General features: G+C 37.2%; 2 protein-coding genes across 7 annotated transcripts; one reads left to right on the forward strand and one right to left on the reverse strand.

Annotated features, from left to right (window-relative positions):
- Positions 1-186: 186 nt before the first annotated feature.
- On the reverse strand, positions 187-13,852 carry MRPL30 (mitochondrial ribosomal protein L30). 3 transcript variants are annotated; one of them, XM_025992470.2, is made up of 7 exons: positions 13,740-13,850; positions 12,946-13,015; positions 8,292-8,369; positions 6,887-6,967; positions 2,492-2,638; positions 2,188-2,261; positions 187-2,108 (listed from the first exon to the last, which is right to left on the reverse strand). In XM_025992470.2, exons 3-7 carry the CDS (start codon positions 8,340-8,342, stop codon positions 1,976-1,978), a joined length of 486 nt encoding a protein of 161 aa, XP_025848255.1. In that variant the 5' UTR covers positions 8,343-8,369; positions 12,946-13,015; positions 13,740-13,850; the 3' UTR covers positions 187-1,975. The 3 variants fall into 3 exon arrangements, with proteins under 3 accessions (XP_025848255.1, XP_025848256.1, XP_072597438.1); XM_072741337.1 differs by having other exon boundaries at positions 349-2,108; positions 8,292-8,390; XM_025992471.2 differs by lacking the exon at positions 12,946-13,015 and having other exon boundaries at positions 13,740-13,852.
- MITD1 (microtubule interacting and trafficking domain containing 1) lies at positions 13,813-25,976 on the forward strand. Of its 4 annotated transcripts, none has more exons than XM_025992466.2 (7): positions 13,813-14,120; positions 19,653-19,754; positions 21,684-21,820; positions 21,902-21,988; positions 23,107-23,222; positions 24,107-24,167; positions 25,367-25,976. In XM_025992466.2, the coding sequence occupies exons 1-7, from the start codon at positions 13,970-13,972 to the stop codon at positions 25,466-25,468; spliced, it is 756 nt and encodes a 251-aa protein (XP_025848251.1). In that variant the 5' UTR covers positions 13,813-13,969; the 3' UTR covers positions 25,469-25,976. The 4 variants fall into 4 exon arrangements, with proteins under 4 accessions (XP_025848251.1, XP_025848252.1, XP_025848253.1 ...); XM_025992467.2 differs by lacking the exon at positions 25,367-25,976 and adding an exon at positions 24,286-24,507; XM_025992468.2 differs by lacking the exon at positions 21,902-21,988 and having other exon boundaries at positions 13,887-14,120; positions 25,367-25,586.
- Positions 25,977-27,744: the final 1,768 nt, after the last annotated feature.

Genomic DNA, 27,744 nt, shown 5'->3' on the forward strand with positions numbered 1-27,744 from the left:
TTTCCCTCTTTCCTTTTTCTCTTTTCTTCCTTCCCATATGTTCATATTTTCTTTCTTAAATTCCACATATGGAGGAGATCATATGGTATTTGTTTTTCTCTGACTTTTTTCCACTTGGCATAATATACTCTAGCTCCGTCCATGTCACTGCAAACATAAGCCCAAACTTTTGACCCACAGAAACAATGAGGTGGTAAGTGTTTGTTGCTTTATGCAACACAAGTTTGTTGTAATTTGTTACACAGCAATAAAAACCAGTGCACTAGCCTATGCCCATGTTCTAGACAATTTCACTTCTAAATTCAACTTAACATTTAGGTCCTTTTTTCTAGTCATGGGATGCTGAGATTAAAGTTACTTACCAAACTTTATTAGATTCTTTGGGTAAAAATTAACCAATGTTCTTTTCCCCATTTAAACAGCATTAATATCAGCATAGTGAAAGATATGGCAATAAATTACCAGGAACCAGCTTTCATTTACACAGCTATCCTCAACTACAGCAAGGACACATTTTGTTGGAGCACAGGTCTCTCTCTAATTAGAATGAGCTTTCTCAAGTTAGTGTCCTTTGGCTTTACATTCCCTCCAGGACTTACATATTGGATATTCAATAACAGTTGGATTAAAACTGTAATTGCATTTAAGCTTAATAATTAATGTTATCTGGGGTACCTGGGTAGCATAGTTGGTTGAACATCCAACTCTTGATTTTGGCTAGTGTTGTGATCTCAGGGTCCTGGGACTGAGCCCTATATTGGGCTTTGTGCTCAGTAGGAAGTCTGCTTGAGATTCTCTCTCTCCCTCTTCCTCTCTCTCTCTGCTCTCCTCCCTGTTCTATCTCACTCTCTAAAATAAATAAATAAATAAATCTTTAAAAAAAATTAATGATTTCTAGCTCATTTCAGGTGGTACTTCTGCCCCAAAACATCAAGATCTATGACAGGATGAATACTAGGACCAAAATTATACATAGTAAGCCAATGTTATTGCTGCCCAAACTAAATCTCACAAGAGACAAAGGAAAATAACTGGTAACTAGAATTCAGAGATTTTTCACCATCATCTTTAATTAGCTGCCATAAAATTTCCCAGTATTGAATCTCTCCTAAAATCCTTACTTCTCTCAATCCCTCCAGGTATCTCAAATAGGAAAAGAAAGAAATAAAACAATTCTCTCTAAAAGAGTTCTCCCTTCTTTTTCATCTTTCAAATAGCAATCTCAATTGTTGGCAGTTTCTTAGGAATTCAAAGAACATCAATAAAATTTAGGCCACATTAATAATTAGAATACAGATCCCATTTTTGGCACTAAGTTTAAGAATAAAATGCCACCAACTCTATGTATATAGTTATAGACACTAAAGCACAAGGCAGCCAATCTAGCTACATCCAATGCTTGATGACTGTGGCTGAGTCTCTGTTTTCTCTTTTTTTTCTTTTTTAAAAAATATTTTATTTATTCATGAGAGACACACAGAGAGAGAGGCAGAGACACGGGCAGAGGGAGAAGCAGGCTCCATGCAGGGAGCCCGACGTGGGACTTGATCCTGGGTCTCCTGGATCAGGCCCTGGGCCAAAGGCAAGTACTAAATCACTGAGCCACCCAGAGAGCCCCAGCTGTGCATTTCTCTACACATAACAGGCTGCTCACTCAAAAAGACAGTCACAGAATTTGTTGAATTCAATTAAAAGAGAAAACAGTATTTTTAAAAAGTCAATAGTTATTGCTAGGTGACATCTGAACCCAGATGTTCAAATAACACCATCCTTGACCATTTGCAATGAAACTATCAGAGGGAAAAAAGAGAAAGAGAGACCAAATAATAGCACTGAAACCTCCAAGGCTATTTAAGGAAGAATCACACCATGTTTAGACAGTGAAAATGACTACTATTTAAAATATATTTTAATGAGAACACTTTCTCACTACCTTTAAATGATTCATATTTTTTAATATGAAATTGCTCTGCAATTAGGACTTAACAGCTTCCTGATCTACAGGGTTTAGATGCCACCGCACTATTAATTCCCCAGTGCTCTTGAGGCACGTGTTAGACATGTCTTCCTCTGTTGGAAGTCCCTGTGGCAGCTTCAGGGGCTTGATCCTGTGACATAAGAATATGCTTTTAGAATCATACTAGGCAACAAACTGTTAAAAAATAGCTGAAGTAATGAACAACAAACCTTATCAAATGCTTAACCACTTTCAGTTTTGCATTCACTGAGGGGATATTCTTGTGAACTTGAGGAGTATGTGCCTATAAAGAAAGGAAGAAATGTAATGGATCAGTTTCAAAGCAGATGATCCCATGTTGTCTGCAAAATGTTAAGATGAAGGTTTATTCTGTCTAAATCAAAGTTTCAAATAATTACACTTAAATAATACATTTAAACAAAAGAAATAATAAAAATATACCTTTAAGTTTAAAAATTATGAAGTTTAAAGCAAATTTAGGCAACACTTAAGAGGACTTAAATAGTTGCATACTTTTTCTAATCCAAGCATCTTTATTATATCTTTTTCCCAATATGGACGTCTCTTTGTACTTTTTATTCTGGTAACGATATGCAGTTTATGAGGGTGCTGTGGATCCCCACCATATTTTTCATGATCTGCAGGTGAAGGTTGAAATACCTAAGAAAGAAAAATTATAAACAGTAAACTTTCAACTTACACAGTTTCTGCATCTTTTTTCTTAAAAAAAAAAAAAAAAAAAAAAAAACCAAAAAACCAACCAAACAAAAACCCAAACAACTACATTATGATCTCATCTCAAATCTTTCTGTGATCCTCATCCTCAAATTGAACATTTATACCAGTCTGATTACTTAGGCAAACTCTAAAATTCTTACTCTGAAAAATTCTGTACTCTGAAAAAAGTATCACATAGGCAACAGATTGTTTTATTTAAGAGTGAAGCAGGAGCAACCAGAGGACACTAAAGACTTCAAATGCCAGCACAATGTATTAGCACTATATAAGCTGGGTGTGGCTGTATCCCTCCCCTCCACTCAAGCAGGGGAACAAAAATTAGCGTAAAATGAAAATAACACATGAGTATCATAAGAAAATAAGTACAGAGTACTTGAAGAGTACAGACAAATGACTGCCTATGAAGGATTAGAAGCAGCTCCACAGAGCTGCCATTTGAACTGATTCTCTAAGAATCAAAATGTTCTAGTTAGCTATCCCAAGAAAAACTTCCCTAAGAACATAAAATGTACTGAATAAGAATGTACATGGTAACACTATCTGTAATATTGAAAAAACTAAAGGCCACATCCATGTTCCTCATGGAATAACTAAAAGAATTACAATGCATACATTCTAAATACAACGAACAAACTAATGATAACAAATCCAAATAAAATATGATACAACTAATAAATTATGATGTATCCCACGGGATACAATGCTGCCATTAGAACAAAAGGGTATTCTATTTTAGCAGCTACTAATGTTGAAGGATGGTCATAATACATTCTTGAGGAGAAAAAAATTCCACACAACCATGTGTAGTAGGATCTTGTATTTGTTTTATCTGTACCAAAATACATGGGTGTGTATATGTGATACATTACATAAATACCAATTCTAAGAAATCATGTTATACACACACACACATATGTATGTATAAACATCTCAAAGACATTAGATCAATAGTCATACCTCTGGGGAATCAGAACAAGGAAACCCATACAAAATACGGTACTTTAGTCAAAAAGGGTATAATTTAATCATAAAAATAATATTGTAGAAACTTATCCACTGAGAGGGTCCCATTATATTGCTAAATGAAGAAAACAACTAGAGAAGCATTATACATGAGATGATTCACATCTTTAGAAACCTACAACAAATTAGGATGTGGAGGGTAGGGTGTTGACAGTCTCCAGGTAGGTAAGATTAAGGGTGCATTTCAGTTCTTTTTGTTCATTTGTATTTTCTAGGGGTTTTGAAGAGATGCAGGGTGAGAAGAATGGTGGCAGACAGAGAACGGGGCAGGCACACCAAAGAAAAGAAGATACAAAGAACCAGTGATCAAGAAACAGTGTAAAAAGCATCAAATATTTGGGAAAACTAAGTGATTCTGTGTAGCTGGAGTAGGAAAAAACCATGAAAAGGAATGTAGGGGATGAGGTTAAATTATTCAATTGTGCTGAGCCTGGCAGAGATTTTCAGAAGCTACTTAAGCCATTACAGATTTGAAGAAAACATGACTAAAGTTTTGAGAGACTCAGAAAGAATATACTCAGAAGAGGATAAAATGGAGTGGGAGTGGGAGTCTGGTACTAGGAAGCACTTGTAGCCGTGGTTTAAGAGCCTGAACTACAGCAGCTCCAACAGAAAAGGGACTCATCTGGGGACTCTGAGCAATAAAATTATAGATGGGTTTGTACTAGATGAAGGAATAGGAGGGGCTGAGATGGACTCAGGGGTCTCTGGTCTGGGAAATCAGGCAGAGGATGGTAGCATTAATTGGTATAACTAAGATAGACCAAGCATCCTTTTTTGTTTGGTTGTTTAGAGATAAAGTAAGAAGATAAGTTTCATTTTAGATAGGTTTAACCTGAAATACCCGAGTTATCAAAGAACTGGGTCTAGGGATCATTTGAGAATATAGGAATAGATTCAGAATACAGGCAAGTACTAGAGGTACACATCTCAAGAGTCATTTCCATGAAGTTTGAGTTTTCACATTTGCTACAGATGGCAATCAAAATCACTGCTTTGCACATTTTAAAGGAATGGTAATATTTGTATCTATGCTTTTATTCCAGAACTTTACAGACTAAGAAACAGGAAAAGATTTAGGACAATACAGTTATGGGAAGGATAGCAGCTGAAAGGCCATACCTGAAAAACAAAGAGGTTTCTGATAAGAGATCAAGCATATTAAGGGTGTCGAAACAGTCAAAGTAACAGTCAACAGATCAATATTATTTGATCTTTAAGAAAAAGATCGGGGCACTTGGGTGCCTCAGTTGGTTAAGCATCTGCCTTTGGCTCAGGACATGATCCCGGGGTCCTGGGATTGAGTCCCGAGTCTGGCTCCCTGCTCAGTGGGGAACTTGCTTCTCCCTCTGCCTCTTCCCCTGACTCATGTTCTCTCTCTAGCTTGTACTCTCTCTCAAGTAAATAAATAAAATCTTAAAAAAAGAAAAGTTAAATCAATGGAGAATGGTGGTTGTCAGGGGCTGGGGGAAGGAGGGAGTGGGTAGCTATTATTTAATGAGTACAGCGTTTCAGTGTTGTAAGATGATGAATTCTGGAGATGGATGGTGGTGATGGCTCTGCAAGACAATATGACTATATTTAATACCACTGAAACATATACTTACAATGGTTAAGAAAGTACATTTTATATATATTTTGCTGCAGCACAAAAAATTAGGGGGAAAAAACACAAAAAAACCCAAACTTTAAAAACTAAATGTTGTCTTTTCCATATATTCCATCAACTGCATAATTACATTCTTAGGTATTTACCTCAAATGAGTTAAAAACTTATGCCCACACAAAAACCCACATGCAAATGTTTACAGCAGTTTTATTCACTACTGCCAAAAATTGGAAGCAATTAAGATGTCCTTCAGTAGGTGAATGGCTAAACAAACTATGGTATATCCATACAACCAAATGTTATTTGTAGTAAAAAGAAAGGAGCTGCACAGGCATAAAACTCAGGTTATAAAAATATAGTTTTCATTATTTCTATAACCTTGTTTGATTTCTGAGTCTCCAGTCACTTTAATGGAAAATAACTTGATCTAATTCACGTTTTTCCTTAATTCTATCCAGCATTTTTTAGTTAACTCATGATTTATCATTCTTTTGATTAAATATAGTTAACAAATACATAAAAAGCTATCAATCATGGTGGTAAGACATTAAGACATCACATGGCATACTGCTATGTGAACATAGCCAATGTGGAAGAGCTACATACTGTAGGATTCCAACTATATGATATTCTGGGAAACGCAAAACTATAAAGACAGTCATTAAAAATATCAGTAGTTGCTAGGAGTTGAGAGATGAGAGGGAGGGATGAACAGGTGAAGCACAGAGGATTTTTAGGGCAGTGAAACCATTTGTATGATACCCTAATGACACAGGATACTGTGCATTTGTCAAAAGGCATAAAATGTATAGCACTGACAGTAAACTCTGACACAATCTAAGTACTTTGGTTAATAATAATCTGTTAAAAAATAATCTGTTAATACTGGTCCATAAATTCTAATAAATGTACTAGAATGTTAATTATATTAACAATTAAAACATTAATTATAGGGTAAACTATATATGTTGGGGGAAGAAGTACACAGGAATTCTCTGTACTTTCTGTTCAGTTTTTCTAAGAAATAAAAGCTGCTCTAAGAAACTAAGAAATAAAGTCATTTAAAGAAATGAAACAAAATAAAAATCAATAGAATGCTTAGCTAGTGTTTTCTGAAAGAATGATATGTACACATAAATCTAGCAGGAAAAATCAAAGATCCCAAGTTGCAATAGTCAATACAGAAAGTGAACACAGAGCTACAATGACAGTGTCTGAGCAGGAAGAAGGCTCATTGTTTTCTGAGGACAATGGTGATTAAAAACACAAAGTATTAAGGCAAAAAAACCCAAGCAGGAATAAACAAATTCTAAGATGATAAAAACCTACTACTACAAAGGCCAGTGGCACATTTTTTTTAAAAAAGTCATTATTGGCACATTTTTTTAAAAAGTCATTATTTAGATGAATTCTACCGCCAACATCCAGAAATAATTTAACATAAAAGTTTTCAGTATTACAAAAGTAGGTACCTTTTAAACCATCGCATGCTTAAAAAAATAGTAATACTAAAAAAAACCACCCCAAACCCTTCTTACTTTATCCGGAATTCTTGACTTTGTAAATTTGTGACGAATCCAGTCTGTACAAATAAGAGGCTCCACACCTTTTGTCACGGTCTAAAGCATGAAATAAAACAATTTTTTAAGAACTCTGGTTAATGCAGAAATCCATACCCATCAATTTGTAGGTGACAAAAGTCACATTAGAAAGCAAAAAGCATGTAAATACATACTTTTCCATGTTTTTATTTAAATTCCAGTTTCTTTACATACAGTGCAATATTAGTTTCAGATGTGGAATTTAGTGAATTCACCACTTAACACACAACAGTTGGTGCTCATCACAAGTGCCCTCCTTAATCCCCATCACCCATTCAGCCCATGTTTTTCCCTGGCAGCAACCCATATTTTGTTCTCTATAGAGTCTGTTTTCTGGTTTGCCCTCTCTTTTTTCTTTTTGCCCCTATGTTCATCTGTCTTGTTTCTTAAACTCCACATATGAATGAAATACAGACTTACTGAACAGGAGTTTGGAATATTTTTCTGTATAGGGCCAGACAGGAAATATTTCCAGCTTTGGGCTGTCCAGTTTCCATTGCTGACTTTCAACTCTGCCTTGGTAGGGCAAAAGGGGCCCCTGAACAACAAGGATGGGGGTGGCTACATTCCGATGAAACTTGATTTACAAGAAAACAGGTGGTGGACTGAATCGGACCTGCAGATGCTGTTTGCCAACCCCTGCTCTACACATTGTGCAATAAATCACCTTCAACAATACAATGTAAAAGGAAATGAGTTTCTGGTTTTCTTTCTAGTCCCTACAATGCCATCACTCCTTGTTCCTATCTCTTGTACCCTTTCTATAATCTTCCAGTCCCCTTGCTCTCAGTCTGCTACAGAAAAAGGAAATAATACTGACCAACAGAATTAATCTAAGGTTAAGGTAATGCATGTAAAGCATCCATAGCCAGCAGGAGGTCTGTATCTAGACTCTGCCCCTCTGAACAGATTAGGCTGAGCTGCTGCAATTTGTGTAAGAAAGATTAGAAGGAAATATATGAAAACACAAGCATTAATGGTCTCTGGGAGAATGCTTTTCTTCTTTCTGCTCTTTCATAGTGTTTTATTTTTCTATAATTGAAAATATACTTTTTTCAGAATTAAAGACAAAAAAAACCTTAAAACTTTAAAAAATTAAGGGGAATCAACACTGGCCATTTTTACTAGCATGTTCTCTGGGAAAAGATCTTTTGTGATTTCAAATCTTTAGTGATAAAAGAGCAGATAAATCATAAAAGTTGGCTCTTAACATTAAATAAAAACTTAATACACACACAAAAAAGAACTTATGCAGTTTAACTTGCCTGTTTTGTTAATCACAAGAGAAAAAAATAGTTATTAAGGAATTAAAATAAGATAATATTTGAAAAGAAACACTTACTTGGAGTCGGCCTGGGGGCCTCCGAACTATTGAGCGCAAAATCCCTGCCATGATTGTGCTGACCTTTCTCTTCAGGGGCTATGACAAGCAGAAATAGATCTGTGGGTCAAATGTGTCTTGGAAATGGACAGGTGCCCACTTCTGTATTATTAAAAAACTAAACAAGTTAATTATAAAACACAGTTTAACAGTAAAATCTTATTATTTTAATACAATAAAGGTAAGAATTAAGTTATAATAAATGTCTTATTTGGAGTTCAGCAAAACCATAGGTAGTAATCATATATTAACCACAACTTATTTTTGCTAAATGAGTTAGAAGCTAGGTTGACTCAACAAAAATGGGCAAAGGAGGTTACTATTGTTTAAAATTTTTTCTTCAACAATGAGCACAAAGAATGCTTTGTTATAGAATCACAAAAAATGAAAGGGCTAGAAGGACTGAAGAAATCCAGACCCCTCAAACTAGATTTAACAACCTTCTTATCTCATGTATGTGGAGAATGAAAATTCAATCATTTACCTAAGGGCATCCAAGGAATATAGTCTGGAACCCAATTCTCCTAATTCCCAATCCAGCGTATTTTCACTAAATCATAACACCTTTGTCTTAAAAAGTAAGCTGTAACTTTCTTTTTTTGCATGTTTGTATTTTTAAACTATTCTTAACAAATATGCATTGCTTCTAGGATGTAAAAAAATTATGTTTTTTGAGCCGCACAACTACAACCTACTATACTGATGTATACTGAAAACAGAAAGATTAGGTTTATGAACTACATGTTTGTTTTGGGTAGGTCACTTAATTTGTGTGCTTCAGTTTTTTTCCCAAAAGAATGAAAATAATATCTATCTTGCAAATGGGTTATTCTGAAAACACCTAAGACAGTATTTAGCACATAGGAAGCCCTCAATAAATGGTACTTATACTATGATAAAATTATTAAATTATTACAAAGCTATAATAAGAATATCCTAATGCACCAAAATAGGATATAATGCTGTATTTCAGTGAATCCACCAGATTCTGGCTCACTCAAGCTCTTCAAGCCTTTTCTGTGATATGGACAAAGTGATGAAGTTGTCGGAATCAAAGGAGGATATTTCATTAAAAGAGCCAGACTTTAGAAAAATTTTCAGCAACTGAACCACTCTCTCAAAATTAACTATGTATCAGTTTTAGAAGAGTTAACTATTAAATCCTTAGTGCCATGAAAGCCAGAATCTTGTCTTGTTCATTTTTTACTCTCAGCATCTAGCATAGTATCTGATGAATAGTAGGCAACCAGTGTTTGTTTATGAATGTCTGAATTAATTAATGGATTAGATCTATGGTCTGCTCAACTCAGAATTCAGAAGTACATCAAAATTTCACAACTCTCATTCAGACTTCAGACTTCAAACATTACCATACAATTTAACAACTTCTAGTTCAAATCAACATCTAGTCAAATCATCAGCCATTGCTTGGCTGGTTGTTTAAATACATTTTGTATTAAGGCTTCCTTAGAAGAGACACTTATTTAATCCTCTGGCCTCCAATCAAATAGGTAATGATAAAGTATTTTCTCTACCATATTTCTTCCTCCAAGCTAAACATAATAGACTAACACAACTCATTTGGCTTCTCACTTTGTTAGTCTTTTTCTTACCACTTAAATTTCAACAAAAGCCTCCTCATGGCCTTCTGGCTTCCATTCCAACTTCCCTAGAGTCTCTTTTCCGTGACAGCAATCATCTCATTAAAATCCTAAATCTGATCATGTCAACTCTTCTCAAAACCTCCAACTGCTGGAGTGAGAAGTAACATACAAACCAAGAGGAGAAAGCAAGAATAACCCATGTGACCCAATGGCACAGGATTCGAGTTCAAGTTCATGGTTAGCTAAATAGAGAGACTGATGGATGTAGAAAATAATCACAGACACACATGTATACATCGGTTAGCTCTGTTAACTAACAAGAGCAAAAAGCAATGGCGTCCTAATAGCAATGAGCACATCCAACACCTGATCTTAGTATTCTCTAATAAAAGAAACCAGGCCTCTGTGGAGAAATGGCTGATTGTAGGGCTACAGCAGGGAATATACAAAGATGAACTTGGAGCATCTTGTAACACTTGAAAGGAACTACTCAAAAGTCAAAATGATGGGAGAATGTCAAAGGGACATAGGACCATGTCAAAGAGCTCCTAATGGCTAAGGCTAGACCAATATAAGCAACAAAGTAAGTAATAAAGTATTGGCTTATAGTCCAAACCATAAAATACATGATTCCATAGTCATATAAATAAATGAAGAAGTAAATTAATGGTAGAGAAGAAACAAATCTCTCTTACACAAGAATTCCAAATAACTTAGGCAGATACTTCCCTTTCAAAGAGGTGGAGCAAAACCATTCATCTCTCTCTCTCTCTTTTAAGATTTTATTTATTCATGAGAAGCTGAGAGAGAGAGAGAGAGAGAGAGAGAAAGGCAGAGACATAGGCAGAGGGAGAAGCAGGCTCTATGCAAGAAGCCCGATGTGGGACTCGATGTGGGGACTCTGGGATCACGCCCTTGGCCAAAGGCAGACGCTCAATCGCTGAGCCACCTAGGTGTCCCTAAAACCATTCATCTCTTAAGTATGGGCTATGCTTAATAACTTGCTCCCAGAGAACAGCATAGAAAGGAGAAAAAAATAACTGTGTACTAGAGAAACCTCACACTGTGTCAGCCAGATGATTATGGTTTATATCAACTGAGATAAAAGTCAAGTTGATAGCACGTGCCCTTGATATGATGGAATGAGAATGGCACTTCGTGTCTGTGTTCTTTCCCATAACCCCGAACACCAGGCTGAGAGAAAAACATCAAACTCCATTTGATGGACATTGTGGAAAATATCTGACCAGTATCTCTTCAAATAATTGAGTGTCTTTAAACTGTCAAGGTCACCAAAAACAGGGAAAGTGAGAAACTGCCATAGTCAAGAGAAGCCTAAGGAGACATGATGGCTAAATGGGATTCTGAAAGAGTAAAAGGACATTTAGTAAATACTAAGAAATTCAAATGAAGTATGTTAGTTAACAATGTATCAATACTGGTTCATCAATTATAACATATGTACCATACTAATGTAAGATGTTAATAAAAGGGGAAATCAGGTGTGGGGTATATATAGGAACTCTGTACTATCTTCACAACTTTTCTATAAAATCTATATTATTCTGGGCAGCCCCGGTGCAAAAAAGTTTATTGATTAAAATAACTAAAAGCTCTAATGCATTGGAGCGACAGCCAGTCCTCAGCCTCCACTTCTAGGACCTCACCTCCAATCACTCTTAATACACATACTGGTCCCCCTTCCAGGCCCTCCTTTGGACTGGCAGTTCTTTCTCCTGGAATGCTCTTGATATTCACAAAGTTAATTTCTCTTACCTCTTTCAATTTTTGGCTCAAATCTTTTCTCAGTAGGGTCTATCCTTATTCCATTACTTAACAGTTTGACCCACCCCAAAATTGTCAAGACTCCTTCTTACACCACCTGATTTTCTTTCCATAGCACTTAACAGTTTGTTAGGTTTTTGTTTACTGTTTCCACCCCAGTAACTTGTTCATTCTGCAAGAACAATGATTTTTAAATTCTGTTTTTGGTTTGCCCCATCTATTCAGATGTATCCCAAGCATATACCTGTCATGTACTAGGCACTCAATCAGTTTTCATTGAATTTAGTTTAATTTACAGACTTGAGAAGGTGTAACACTCGCTGTGCCTGGGTGGCTCAGTGGTTGAGCGTCTGCCTTTGGCTCAGGTCATGATCCAGGGTCCTGGGATCGAGTCCTGCAACAGGCTCCCCACAAGAAGCCTGCTTCTCCCTGTCTATGTCTCTGCCTCTCTCATGAATAAATAAATAAAATCTTAAAAAAAAAAAAAAAAGAGGTGACAGTCAAAAATTCTAAGTTTAATAAAAAGTAAAGGTTATTGTTAATAAGGCACAAAACTCTTGGATCTTGAAATAACCATACTGTCTCCTACTGTACAACAACTTTTCTTGTACAGGTGCAAAAGAAGGAAAAAAATGCATCATGAGAAGTATGATCTCTTTTCCATTAAAAAAATGTCTGTGGGGGCAGCCCCGGTGGCTCGGGGTTTTAGCACCGCCTTCAGCCCAGGGTGTGATTCTGGAGTCCCGGGATGGAGGATCGAGTCCCACATCGAGCTCCCTGCATGGAGCCTGCTTCTCCCTCTGCCTATGTCTCTGCCTCTCTCTCTCGCTCTGTCTCTCTCATGAATAAATAAATAAAATCTTAAAAAAAAAAAAAAAAAAAGAAACTTGAAATAAAAAGAAAAAAAAAGTCTGTGAATGAATGGTGGCAAGTATTCCATTTTTGCCAGAAGTTTGTCGCTGGGAACGCTGTGGTCTCAGACGTGGGCTGATTTTCCTACTGGATTCTGAGTTTGCGGGTCGCAGTCTCCTAGGTGGTCCTGCGCCCGGGTACCGTCCAGGGGTCGAGGAGATCCTACTTCCCAGCTCCGGAGCCACGCGGCTGATGGAGCCCGACTCTGGGACCCCGAGAGCGGAGCCGCCCAGGCAGGACCCCCCTAGTGGGAGAGGAATGTGTGTGCAAACACAGACAAACTCTGGAAGGCTATTAGTAAAATGCTAACGTACCCCTGGGGGGTAAGGCTATCAAGGTGATTTTCCGCTTTTGGCTCCCAGTTGTCCGAACAGTTTCGTGTATCTATTTAATGACAAAAGGAGGGAAAACATTACTGGAAATGCACAACACAGAATTTCTCTTTCAATAAACCGGTATCTCTGAAGGCAGTAAGTATCTCTTCTTTTAATTCCTAATTTCTAACAAGCCATAGGCAGCCCTCATCCTCATCAGCACGTCTTGGGAAAAATACAAAGCAGAACAGACAGCTTTGGGTAGGTGGCGATCAAGAAACACGGTTGCAAAATTACAGCTTTTGGTGAAACGGTAAATATTTTAACTGCCAACCTCGGAAGATTTTTGCCTTCTAAAATGCAATTAGGAAAGCTTTTATCTTCATTAACCAAAAATTCAGCTTACGCCGATCCGCAGCGGAAAAACGAAAATAATAAAACAGAAGCACAGAAACTAATAGGAACGCGACTTCCCTCTCCCACTGGGGGGTCCTGCCTGGGCGGCTCGGCCCTCGGGCTCCCAGAGTCGGGGCCCACCAGCCGCGTGGCTCGGGAGCTGGGAAGTAGGATCCGCGAGACCCCGGGCTTCTCGCGAGACCCCGGGACGGTACCCGGGCGCAGGCCCACGTAGGAGACTGCGACCCGCAAACTCAGAATCCAGTAGGAAAATCAGCCCGGATCTGAGACCACAGCGTTCCCAGGGACATACTCCTGGCAAAAATGCAATACTTGCCACCATTCGTTCCCCTCTCACCAGCTACGGCTAAAGGTGGCTCAGCCTGAACTTGACTCACCGAGGGAAAGGAGAACAGAGGAAGGACCACCTGGGGCTACCCGCGAACCCAGCCGTCCGTCCCACCGCGCGCCGGCAGCAAAACCGCGCACTTCCGTTCCGGCTACGTCCCGCCCACTCAAGAGGCACCGAAAGAGAGCGCAGGCGCACTGGTATCACGTGATCGCTCCCGGAAGCGCTGCCGGCTGGCTCGGTTCTGGGCGGGCTCCCGGCCGGTGGGATTTCGGAACTATGGCCAAGTACGGGAAGGAGCAGGATGCCCAGAGCGTGGCTGCGTTCACGGTGTTAAAGCGGGCGATGGAACTGGACTCGGATTCCCGGTACCAGCAGGCCCTGGTGTGTTACCAGGAGGGGATTGACCTGCTCATGCAGGTCCTGAGAGGTGAGCAGGGAGCCGTGGAGAGAGGACTAGATGAAAGGAACTGGATCTCGCTGTGCCTGGGGCGGAGTGAAAGTTAAGAATCCTTGTGCACAACGAGAAAGCAAATACGAATACAGAAGGCGGATATTCTACAGAACAAGTGGACTGGTTTCGTTTATACCTTTGATAGGTTGATGTCATCAAAAAAGAGGAACTACTCTAGATTTTTAAGAGACAGAGTAAAATGTAACATATAAGCCTTGATAGGACTAGTTTTGAACGTAAATGTAAAAGACGTTTCTGGATCAGTTTGGAACGTTTGAATAGAGATTGGGTAACACTCAAATTATTGACTTTGTTAAGCGGTATGTTTTTTTCGAAAACTGCCTTTGATTTTTTGAGATGTAGACTTGAGCGTCTTGGAAAGAGTTTGTCACGGTATCTGAGTTTAATTTTAAGGAAGAGAAACAATTGGAGCAAATGTGGCAGAATGCTAACAATCCTTTAATCAATGTGATGAGTAATAAGGGTGTTCGTTACACAATTATCTTTACTTCTCCGTATAGACGTTTTCGTTAGAAGTAAACAATAAAAGCACGTAGCGGTAAAATAAAAATTGGGAGAAAATTCAGTGTGTACTGAAATTCGGTGTGAGAAATCATAGTATTGTGAATGGGGCAGCCAGACTTTATCTGTTGTGTAATTATTCAATGTTGAGAAGTACCCAAATAACCACTAACAAACAGTACAATCCTTGGCACATAGTAGACACTCAGTAATTATATATTATATGTTAAATATATACGTTACATATGTATTATATAAAACTGGTTTAAGACTAGCCCCTGCTCCCCAACCCCTGGAGCTCCCAGTCTGGCCTAAGATCTCTGTGTGCCTTTAACAGAAGCCTTGAAAGGACAGCAGAGGGCGCTCTTCAAGGGTGAGTGCTTTCGTCAGAACTATAAAAACTACCGGGGTGACTGCCTGGGTGGCTCAGGTCATGATCTTGGGGTTCAAGGATAGAGCCATGCATTGGGTTTCACGCTTGCGGGGAGTCTGCTTCTCCCTCCTCACCCCCACTCATGCTCCAGCGCCCACTCTCTCAAATAAAATAAAATCTTAAAAAAAAAGAAAGAACTATAAAACTATCTTGGGAGAGCCCGTTTGGTGATGATAGTGATGATGGTGATAGGAGTAATTAATTATGAGTGCTGAGTGCTGGCACTGTGCAGAGTACATCAAAGTCATAATCTTGGGGTGCCTGGGTGGCCCAGGGGTGAGCATCTGTCTTTGGCTCAGGGCATGATCCTGGGGTCCTGGGATCGAGCCCCACGTCGGGCTCCCCACAGGGAGCTTGCTTCTCCCTCTGCCTATGTCTCTCTCTGCGTGGCTCATGAATAAATAAATACAATCTTTATAAAAAAAACATAATCTTGTTTCACCCCTACAATTGCCCTATGAAGTAGGAGGTAATGTTACCCTCATTTGCAGCATAAAATTAAACTTTTAAGTCTCACTACAATTAGTAGAGTCACAATTGGAACCCAGGGCTTTAAAGACTCTGGTATACTGACTGCCAAAATGAGATAGTGTAAGTGTTGGTCAGATGGAGCATTGTTAAAATTCTGGTGCTCTAGGGTTGTCAAGTGGAGCGCTGCTCAAGTTCTGGCACTCTGGGAATCTGAATCAGGAGAATCCGGTTTTGCTCCAGTGTGCTCCCTGATTCCACAGAGGTTATAGAGACAGTGACATAATCTTACAGATTAAGGTACAAATGCAAATAACGCCATATAGGGAATAAGTGCCAGGAGAGGGTTATAGACAAGTGCAATGAAGATTTAGACAGTTATGGGATCCCTGGGTGGCGCAGCGGTTTGGCGCCTGTCTTTGGCCCAGGGTGCGATCCTGGAGACCCGGGATCGAATCCCACGTCGGGCTCCCGGTGCATGGAGCCTGCTTCTTCCTCTGCCTGTGTCTCTGCCTCTCTCTCTCTCTGTGTGACTATCATAAATAAATAAAAATTAAAAAAATATTAAAGATTTAGACAGTTAAAGGTCATTTGGGGGAGGAAAAGTGGAGGTAGCTTTTGACAGGGGCTTTGGAGGAGTAAGTAGCATTTCAGCAATGAAATTCAGCTAAGTGTTTAAATTCTGTCTGTGCTGTTTTATTAAATAAGTGGTTCAGTTTGGTTCCAGCATGTGTCTATAGAGAAAGAGTGAGAAGTTAAGTTTAAAGATAGAGTGAGTCTTGGAACACAGAGTGGATGGCCTTGACCGCCAGATTTTAACTCATTCCATAGATGAGAAACCATTTAAAGTTTTTACAAAAGATTGGTGTAATTAAAGTTGCATGTCAGGGCTTGTCTCTATAAGGAATATGCTCTTCTCTCAAGTATTTGTATTTGTATAGCATACTCCCTCTTTATACAAATATTACTTTCTCTGTGAGGCCTTCCCTGACCTCCTATGTAAAATTGCAGCCTCCTCCTAGGACTCCCTTATCCTTCTTCCTTGTTTTATTTTATTTAATAACACTTACCACAATCTAACATACATACTTATCCGATTTACTTTTCTTGTTGTCTGTCCTCCAACTTGAATAAGAGAGGACAATTGTGTCTGTACTAGGCTTGAACAAGCCAGTACATATACTGTGGTTAATAAAAGAAGTTACACATAAGGAGAGCAGAAGGGCTAGAATGAAACCTATGGGATCAAAGATACCATCATGAACTCGTGGTTTAAAAAAAAAAAAAAAAAATATATATATATATATATACACACACACACACAGTTGAATAGACAGAAATAAATGCAGATGTATATATATGTTAGTAACCCTACATATATTTTTTAGCCATGTTGATTGAAAGAGTCTAGAAGTAGTGACAGGACTTTCCTAGTGGCGACAAGTACACTTGGCACCCAGAATTGGATTTCTTCATACCATTCTCCAACAAAGGAACCAGGGGTTCTTGGAAACGGTTGATTCCAGGGCTGGGGCAGGGAAAACACAAGATGAGTTGAAAACATTTTGCACCAGAAAGCAAGGAAGTGATCAAAATTTGAGGAGTCTGTTGAAAGGACAGGGGCCAGGGATCCCTGGGTGGCACAGCGGTTTAGCGCCTGCCTTTGGCCCAGGGCATGATCCTGGAGACCCAGGATCGAATCCCACGTCGGGCTCCCGGTGCATGAAGACTGCTTCTCCCTCTGCCTGTGTCTCTGCCTCTCTCTCTCTCTCTCTGTGTGACTATCCTAAATAAATTTTTAAAAATTAAAAAAATAAAGAAAGGACAGGGGCCAACATGAAGGAGCTGTCAAAGCCAAAGCTAATAAAATTAGAACAAGAAAATAATAGTATTGCCATTTGCAATGACATCGATGGTGCTAGAGAGTATTATGCTAAGTGAAATAAGTCAGAGAAATACCATATGATTTCACTCATATGTAGAATTTAAGAAGCAAATGAGCAAAGAGAAAAAGAGAGGCAAACCAAGAAATAGATTCATAACTACAGGGAACAAACTGATGGTTACCAGAGGGGAGGTGGTGGAGGGATGGGTGAAATAGGTGATGGGGAATAAGAAGCGCACTTGTGATGAGTAGTGGGTGATGTATGGAAGTTTTGAATTACTATATTATAACCAGAAAGTAATATTACAATGTATGTTAACTAACTGGAATTTAAATAAAAAATAAATAAATAAATAAATAAATAAATAAATAAACAAACAATAGTATTGGATTACAACCCACAGACTAAAATAAATATGCATGAGTCCATATTGATATAAATTGATCATCGAATAAATAAGTAGATGGGAGGAAGGATAGCTCTTCTTTACAGTAGCATTCCAAGTTTGTTTGTTTGTTTGTTTATTTATTTATTTTTAAGATTTTATTTATTCATGAGAGACACAGAGAGAAGGCAGAGACATAGGTAGAGGGAGAAGCAGGCTCCATGCAGAGAGCCTGATGTGAGACTTGATCCTGGATCTCTGGGATCACGCCCTGAACCAAAGGCAGACACTCAACTGCTGAGCCACTCACGCGTCCCGCATTCCAAATTTATAAATTAAATGATAGAATAGGAAATCTCTGTTTGACAGACACTCTAGTGATAGTTGTTCCAGGCAAGGACCATCAATGGGTGCTAAAATTAGTGGATAAAAGTGATGAGAAACAGGGTATCTTCCCACAAGATACTTATTTAGAAGGGACAAAATAGTGATTTTACAGTGGAGAAATCTTAGATTACCACATGATCAAAGTTAATGTCACCAGTAGTAACACATATTGACATCATGTACCCACTGAGAAGGGCCTGCTTGGATGATGATTTTTGTGCTAAAAATGTGTAACCTCAATCTAATCATGAGAAAACATCAATAGCTCCAAATGAGAGACATCCTACAAAATAACTGAGCACTGTTTTCCTCAAATGTCAAAATCATAAAAGGTGGAGAGAGGCCAAGAACCTATACAGATTGGAGGAGAGGACACTAAGAAGACATGATAAGTATATGCTGTGTAAGATCCTGGACCAGAAAACAAACTTTCTTTAGTGGGACAATTGGTGGAATACAAGGTTTGTAGATAAGTTAGTAGTGTTGTATCAGTGTTAATTTCCTAACTCTGATAATTGTACTATATTTATATATTAGTACTAGGGGAGTCTGGGTGAAAGGATGCTGTACCATTATTGCAATTTTTCTATAAATACAAAATTCTAAATAAAATATATTTTAATGGAGTTTAAAAGTGAAATTATTATGAAAAATATAAGCAATATCAAAAGGGAGGAATGAAGAAACCAGAAGTGATTTGGTGACCAATTGGGTTTGGGGGTTAGGGCATAGGTAAGATTTTACTGATAATGTATATTAAAAAAAATACCTTACATTTTTGAGATGGCTGGGAAAATAATTGAACATAAACTATAACCAGGAAGTCTAGAAGAGAAACTGGTTTTGTGTAAGAAAGATAAGTGTTGGGACAGCCCTGGTGGCTCAGTGGTTTAGCACTGCCTTCGGCCCAGGGCCTGATCCTGGAGACCCGGGATCGAGTCCCACGTCAGGCTTTTTGCATGGAGCCTGCTTCTCCCTCTGCCTGTGTCTCTGCCTGTGTGTGTGTGTGTGTGTGTGTGTGTGTGTGTCATGAATAAATAAATAAAATCTTAAAAAAAATGTAAGTGTTGTTTGCTATGTTTTGATTATGCTAAGATTTCAGATTTGTGGTTGATTACGACAAAACAATTCTTAGACTCAGGTTTGACATGTAATAAGCCACCTTTGTCACCTCACCAAATTTGATGTCCCCAGCTGTGAGACACAGTGGCAGAGTCTTCTCTCAATAAAGCTGTTCCAGATGCTTAGTGTAAAAATGAAGGTCTTGCATGATCAAGCCAAATATGAGCACATTAGTGTATTTTAGGACTGAGGCAAACCATGCTTAAGGATAGGAAATTTGTGGAAAACTTGAGAAACTAGAAATAATGCCTGTACTAAATAGAAAAACTATTTGGAAATTTGAGAATGTATTTTTTAATTTGTAGGTACCAAAGATGATACAAAGAAACGTGATCTCCGAAAACAAATTTCTGGCTACATGGATAAAGCAGAAATAGTAAAGAAATACTTGGACCAAGAAAAAGAAGGTAAAGAGGCTAATTTACAGAATGTGTCCCTAAGCTATTGTGACAAAGCTCATTTCATCCAATGTTTCTGGCTCTGCCTTTTGGAACTCTGTGGTCTGGACCATTTATCCCTGGGAGCCTACTGGTTTATTCTGCATTTCCACTTCCCTATACATAAGTTATTCTTAACCTTTTTGGGGGGGACCCTGCAGTGGGGAGGTGGTTTTCACATATCCTCTTGAGAATCTGATGAAAGCTATACATACTGCAGAACTCTGCATGCTGTTTTAAGTTCACAGATCCCCATGAAGGTAATGTGTGAACTAAAGTTGAGATAATACTGCACAGAAATAGGGAATGTAAATCTTGTATTTTATTTCTATTTTCCTTTAGAAAATGAACACAATGTTGAAGTAGCTAAAGAAACTCCTGGGACTTCTTTAGGATTTTGCTGTGAATCAAAACATTCCAGGAGTTAAGTATTCCTAATGACTGGAGATGCCATAGGTGTCCTTCCCTACTTATTATTAGTTTCTACTCATGAGTATGCAGTTTACAAACATCTATCTATAAATGATCATCACCACTTTTCCCTGGCATACCTGCTTTTGTTAGCCAGAGTTACTACTGCCCTCAAAAAGCCAGTGCCTCCAGGGGCACCTGGGTGGCTCAGTCAGGTAAGTGTCTGACTCTTGGTTTCAGCTCAGGCCATGATCTCATGGATCATGAGATCGAACCTGTATTGGGCTCTGCTCACAGGCAGCACAGTCTGCTTAAGATTGTCTCTCTTCCTCTGCCCCTCCCCACCCCCTACTCTCTTTAAATAAATAAATAAATAAATAAATAATAAAATCTTAAAAAAAAAAAAAAAAATATATATATATAAAACCCCACCAGTGCTTCCAGCCCTCAGCTGCTCTTCCTCACTGTTCTTATATGGCCCTCCCCCACCTCTTCCTAGTATTCTGTATGAGCCCATACCCTGGGTACTCCCCTGCCGGAGCTCCTCTGTTGGGTGGGAATAAAAAGTATTTACTTTACCCTAAATTTAAATGTACAATGAAATTTCCTTTTAAAACCTTGATTAAAAAAAAAAAGAGCCTTGATAAAATATAGTACCATCAGCATTGTGGCTTGAATACATTGGGTTAAATTAACCTATGTGGCTAGCTTGGCTTGAAAACTGATACATAGTTGCTAACATATTTGGGGAAATATTAGGAACAGAATCAAACTACTGGTCTTTAAACAAACTTTAAATATATAACAATCATGTAAATTAGGAACTACCATTAGAGGTCATATTTTTAAAAAACTTAAAGGTCTTTGATAACTAATTCAATAATTATTCATTTCGAATGAACAAAAGCAATGGAACTATCTTACTGATCCTGTGGGATCCTAGTCTTTGGCTTGGGTTGTTAAGAAGTGCTATAAATTTCTGCTTAAAATATTCTATAAGTTCTTCCCTAGAGACTTCAAAATTCCACATAGTACTGAATTTATATGTTTAATACTTTAGCTATTAAATTGCAGGAACATAAAAAGGACTAAAATCTGAAGGGAAGGACAAGGAAGCCCTGGAGTTCTAGCTTATTGTTTTACTCACGGTGACAGAGTATCAGCTATCATTATACATATGGGCTTCTCTTAGATAAACTGCCTGGTCTGTAGGATTTGATCCAAGAACCTGTTCCGAGAAATCTCTGGACTTTCCCACTTGGCCTCCATGAAGATAAAAATCACTTATGGGATTGTTTGCCTTATTTATCTCTGTATGTGTAGCATCTTGCTTTGTGCCTCATATATATGTAGTAGGTATTCAGAAATATTTGCTGAGTGGAGGAGTTAAATTAACTTGTATCAGATCCTGGTTAATCACTGTATGTAAATATGTGTAAAAGGAATATAAATGGTCATTGGTTATATTATTGAAATTGTGTTTTGTAGATGGAAAATATCATAAGCAGATTAAAATAGAAGAGAATGCAACTGGTTTCAGTTATGAGTCACTTTTTCAACAATACCTTAATGAAACAGTTACAGAAGTTTGGATACAAGATCCTTACATCAGACAGATTCATCAGGTAGGTGAAATGTACAAAAATATGATGAAATGTTATTTAAAATGTATTGAGTTAGTAATAACCTATCCTGATGTCTTTCAGCTATATAACTTTCTTCGATTTTGTGAGATGCTTATTAAGAAACCATGTAAAGTAAAAACTATTCATCTTCTCACATCTCTGGATGAAGTAGGTATCTGAAAGCATTTACTGTTTCTGCATTTACTCTTTCTTCATTCACTTTATTCAGATACAAGATGTAGTTTGAGCAAGGAAAATGTGGACACTGCTTCAGCTAGAACTATTTCTTCAGGATTATCTAACTACAGGACTAAAATACCTTCCTTCCAAACAATGCTGTTGATTTTTTTTTTTTTTTTACCTCGCATTGGGCCACTTTGCTAAGCTCTTTGATTCAAATAGTTTGTCAGTTTAGTCTCTTGGATGTTCCAGGATATGATCACATGTTTGCACTATTGACAGTTTTGTCTCTTCTTTACCAATGATTATATAGTATTGGCCTTCTGGTGGATCATAGCATAATAGCATCTCTATCTTGATTTTGACTTAAATAGGAATGCTCCTAAATAAACCAGATTTCTAGGACTAACTTGAAAAGAAAGCAGTTCCATCTGAATAACTAAGTAGCATTACTAGGGGTACCTGGGTGGCTCGGTCATTGAGCATCTGCCTTCTGCTCGGGTCGTGATCCAGGCTTCTGGGATGGAGTCCCGCATCGGGCTCCCCAGAGGGAGCCTGCTTCTCCCTCTGCCTATGTCTCTGCCTCTTTCTGTGTGTCTCTCATGAATAAATAAATGAAATCTTAAAAATAAAAAGCATTACTAAAATACATTTTAGGAGATGGGACAGAGTTGTGTTATGTACACGTTAGAAAAAAATTTTGAGGGATCCCTGGGTGGCACAGCGGTTTGGCACCTGCCTTTGGCCCAGGGCGCGATCCTGGAGACCCGGGATCGAATCCCACATTGGGCTCCCAGTGCATGGAGCCTGCTTCTCCCTCTGCCTATGTCTCTGCCTCTCTCTCTCTCTCTCTCTCTGTGACTATCATAAATAAAAAAAAAATAAAAAATAAAAAAAAATAAAAGTAAGAAAAAAAGAAAAAATTTTGATAAAAACAATTGCTGTTAAACTGCTTTATGCTCTGGTTGCTTCTTTGAGATAATAGACTTTGAAACTAGTATAGAATCTTTTCCATTTTAATTCATTCTATGATATACATTGCATAGCTTAATGATAATTTAAAATATTAGTAACTGAACAGAAAATTGTATCTTTCCTATTTACAGGGTAGTGGGAAACAGCAGCAAAGTAGTGGCCTGCAAGAAATAAAAGAGTCACTCCAAGATCATGGAGTGCTGTTGGAATTAGAATATTCTTCTTCAGTACATGACCGAGAAATTAGGTTAGTGTGTAGCAATATTTTAATTTTTATGCAGTTGAAAATATTTTTCTTTTAATAAGTTTTACATAATTACATATAAATATTCAATTTATTAAAATTTTAAATAAAGATTAATTTTAGTGTCTTTTCACTTTCGAGAAAAAAAATCTGGCTTATTATGTCTGAGTTTCCTAATGGATTAGAGTTTACGTGTTCTGTTGCTTTTCTGTTCAATTATACATATAGTGTTATGGTATTGGGATAATTTTTCTGGTAATAATATTTAATATTTTGATGATTTTAGTTTTTCTTGTTTATTAAATAATCACATAGGTGTGACAATATGCTATAGTGTCTACAAGGAAATAGTATATGCAGGTATCTTAGTAATATGTTTGTGGCTTTTATATGTTTAGAGTACTGCACCCTTAGTTTTAATGAAAACTTAAGCATAACCTAAATGCAGTGCTATTGTTGAAGCAGAGGTTGGGATCCAGAGCTCTTCTTCCTTATGTCCTCCATCTCTAGGTAGGGGAACCACTGCAATACTCCGTAGTCTGCCTGAATACACTTCGTAGAACAGGAAAGTTTTATCAGAAATCTGAAATTCAAGAATAAGATTTATTTTTTTTATTTTATTTATTTATTTTTTATTTTTTTTAAGAATAAGATTTAATTTAATTGTTAAACTTGTTACCAGCTAATCAAATCAACTAATGGTTTCTTTAGATGTTTCATTTCATTGGAAACATAGCCCATGAGTAACCCTCGGTTTGGTTCAACTCGTGCTGCTGCAGAAGGTGATTTTCTTTGTTATGAGGAAATGTTGCTGATACTTGCACTATATCTTTGATAATTGTCTGATTCAACTGTCTAGAATATAATACTGTATACTATTTCAATAGGTTTAACAATGGATGGATGATTAAGATTGGAAGGGGACTCGATTATTTTAAGAAACCACAGGTAGGATATAGTCTTAAGAGTGAGTATGTTGCACTCTTTTTGTATCATTTTAATAAACTGGCTTTGGGTTTTTTTGTTGTTAAAAAAAAAAAAAAAACCTCTTTTCTTCTCTTCTTAGAGTCGATTTTCCCTTGGATATTGTGATTTTGACTTAAGACCATGTCATGAAACCACAGTGGACATTTTTCATAATAAGCACACAAAAAAAATATGATGGGTAGTCACCTAATTTGTATTATATATTTCTATTTTAAGTTAATATTGATTTTGTTGTTTTTACTTTGGACAGATCATTCCTATAATTATGAATTTAACAATAAATTTTTATATTTCTAACTTATGGATCCATTGTTCAGTTATGTAACCAAACCTAAATATTTTTATAAATACATTATTTAGTAGATTTAGGTGTTTCTAGTCACAAGGTTAATTTAAACATTTTACTAGCTTTTCTCTTATTTGACTGTTGGAGAATGGATCAATAAATAATAAGCACCTATTATGAAGATGAATTCAATGTTAATTTTGCCCCTGGGAATTTAGAGTCCAGGAAGAAAAATCATGGATTAGAATATTCTTTTAAGAGACAGATGGGCTTGTGCTTCTAATAACCAGGAGAAAAAAAATGTTAATTTTATAACAAGTGTCCCTGGTAGAAATTTACCAACATTCATTTATCCAGTATTACCTAACTCCATAAAGGTAAACCAACCTGCTTAGTTACACAGGTACATTTTACAGCTTATTCAGTCTTGGTTGGCACATTTGTAAAGCCTTGCAGTTTAAAATCAACTGTTTTGGCATCCATCCAGATGCCAGTTGAGTGGTTGGAGATGAAGACTAGGTTCCATGGAGATAGGTTGGGGTTGGGGATAAAGGTAGAGGTAAGGAGCAGTCTGGAAGCTTAAAGAATAAGCTAAGTCAGTCTGTGGAGGGAAAGAGAAGTATTAGTGTTAGGGAGTACACATAAAACATCACATCTGGAGAAGACTGAAGATTACATTCAAGATTAAATAGTATGAAAGGACCAAAGCCAGGTAGAAGCCATGGGAATAAGATTGGGCAGAGTGGTCCTGGGTGACTTGAACACCAGCTTTATGTTCTACCTCTGGGAGCCAGCAGTCACCTGACTGAATTGGCATAAAAGACCAAGAAGGGATTCCAGAAAAGTTCCTAATGTTTTTCTTTAATGTTTTCAGGTTCAGGTGCTGGTAATGCTGAACCTGAAAAGACTCAAACCAGTGTGCCAAGCTTTATTATATGGAAATTCAGGGTCTCAGGAGAGCAAGTATTGGACCTAATCAGAAGTTAATTTTCTGCAAAGTATTGTAGCTTATTTTGCCAGGTACCTATCAGCATGTGGAAGTAGAGAGGCTTTTCATTCAGGTGATAACATGTATTAGACCTCCATATTTTCATTGTAAAATAACCACTCTGATTTCTTCTAGAGCATATGTATCTATCACTGTAGAGATTCAGCAGTCCACAACCCTGTGAAATTAACTTTTATCCAACCCATATAGGAATCCTGCCTAAGATACATTGATATTTAAGAAAGAGTGCCTATCCATTATTTATAATAATGGATAAAGCAATAATGCTATCCATTATTCTGTATATTTGAAATCTATCCCCAGATCCAATTAGAACATCAGAAGACTACTAGATGAAAGTTATTTATTAAATACATCAAGAAATGTGCAAGAACTCTGTGAATAAACTAAACTTTATGGAGGATTGTAAAAGGAAAGTAGGGAAAGACAAATTATATTCTTGGATGGGAAAGCTTAATAAAATATCATTTCTCCCTAAGTTAATTTTATAAATTAATTGACAGAGACTAATGCTAGGAAACTTGCCTGACCAGCTATAAAGACATAAAGTTACTATATATATATATATATATATATATATATATACACACACACACACACACTATATACTATAGTACTTTATATATATATAGTATATAGTTATACTTGTATATAAATATATTTAGATTTATAGAAATATATATATACAGTATATATAAAAATTTATATAAATATATAGTATATAAATATATACTATAAATATATAGTATAAAGTACTTTTATATATAAAGTTACTATATATACTATATATATAGTAATTTTATATATACACATTTTTTAAATGTATGGGCATAAGAATGGACAGTAGAGTGGGATAGAATAAGGAGTCTGAAAATATCTGAGAGAGTAAGTGAATGTGTGTATGGGTCCTTTTTTTTTTTTTTTTTTTTTTGTATGGGTCCTTAATGCACTACAAAGGTGTGGTTCATATTAGTGGGGAAAGAGTAGATTATTCAATAAATGTTTGGAAAAAACATTAGATTTCTACCCCACATAGTTATTCTGTTAAAGAGCTAATTAAATGAAAAAAAAAATTTTAACTCCACTAAATGTACTGAGTATAACACAAAACCCAGGAATTATCAAGGAAAAGGCAAAAGATCTGATAATGTAAGTATTGAAAATTTGATTAAAAATGATAAAAAGTTCACACGAGATCAAATTTATAGTATATAGAGAAGGGTTAATAGTACTAATATATAAGGAAGATAGCCAAACTTTCAGGAAGTGAACTCAATCTTACTTCTGTTAGCCTCACTCCCTCACCAAGGAATTTGTCCTTTTAGCCATGACTCCCTTTGATGCATTGTTTCTGCCAGTATAGACATTCCTAGCCAGATACCACCCACCCTATTTCTTTGTTTTTCATGAACAAACTAATTGAAGTTCTTTTTTTTTTTTTTGAAGTTCTTTATACAATTTTTTCCAATTACCTCATCTCCCTAATTCATATTTCAACTCACTTCAATCAGACTACCCAGTCACTCCACTGAAATTGCTCTTATCAAAGTCAACAATGACTTCCATCAGTGCGTGCTTCTTACCCTTCATATTACCTGACCTTTCAGAAGTATTTGACCAAGAGGGCCACTCCCTTCTTGAAATTCTCAAATATCATGAAACATATTTTCCTTTTCTTCCATCCTGTCTCTTAAATATTGGTGTTAAGTCATATACTAAGTAGTAACTTTTTTTTTGATTTGCACTCTCCCCCAAGTGATTAGTAATTTCTTAGTGAAAAGCAACAGGAACTGCTCTTACTTGATATAAGCAAAAAAGAGATTATAAAGATAGTGGGTAGTTCAGGCCATCACCACCGAGGTATAGACTTGGCCTTGGAAGTTATGCAGCAAAAAAACCCACATCTAGATCACAACACAGAACTAATCAGATGGTACCACTGCTGATCCCAAGGCAAGACCTGGACTCAGTAGTCTTATTACCACCTCTGTCACTTAAATTATCAGACAGTACACTGCCACTCTCAGTGCCTTGCTACTCCCAGAAATTCAGGCTCCTGGTACTACTGCCAGAGAAGGGTTTTCACCATCCCATGTTCTCTGTCATGATGCATTCAGATTCTGAAGCAAGTACATCTGATTGGCAGAACCTAAGACATATGCCCTTACCCTAGATTCAAGAGAGGCTAGGAAAAGAGTACAGTGGAAATTTCAATTTCCACAGAGGAGAGTGTTGTTGGTTTG

The sequence above is a fragment of the Vulpes vulpes genome, chromosome 16, assembly GCF_048418805.1.
Source record: "Vulpes vulpes isolate BD-2025 chromosome 16, VulVul3, whole genome shotgun sequence".
Taxonomy (NCBI): Eukaryota; Metazoa; Chordata; class Mammalia; order Carnivora; family Canidae; genus Vulpes; species Vulpes vulpes.

What these genes read in the sequence shown, in the direction of transcription:
- MRPL30 (XM_025992471.2), bottom strand. Translation starts at nt 8,342, where the DNA reads ATGGCAGGGATTTTGCGCTCAATAGTTCGGAGGCCCCCAGGCCGACTC. An exon ending in GGCCCCCAGGCCGACTCCAA is followed by an intron (nt 6,968 to 8,291) that starts GTAAGTGTTTCT and finishes TTCATGCTTTAG; the next exon opens with ACCGTGACAAAAGGTGTGGA. An exon ending in GTGGTTAAGCATTTGATAAG is followed by an intron (nt 2,109 to 2,187) that starts GTTTGTTGTTCA and finishes CTTATGTCACAG; the next exon opens with GATCAAGCCCCTGAAGCTGC.
- MITD1 (XM_025992466.2), top strand. Translation starts at nt 13,970, where the DNA reads ATGGCCAAGTACGGGAAGGAGCAGGATGCCCAGAGCGTGGCTGCGTTC. An exon ending in GCTCATGCAGGTCCTGAGAG is followed by an intron (nt 14,121 to 19,652) that starts GTGAGCAGGGAG and finishes TTTAATTTGTAG; the next exon opens with GTACCAAAGATGATACAAAG. An exon ending in GTACATGACCGAGAAATTAG is followed by an intron (nt 23,223 to 24,106) that starts GTTAGTGTGTAG and finishes CTATTTCAATAG; the next exon opens with GTTTAACAATGGATGGATGA.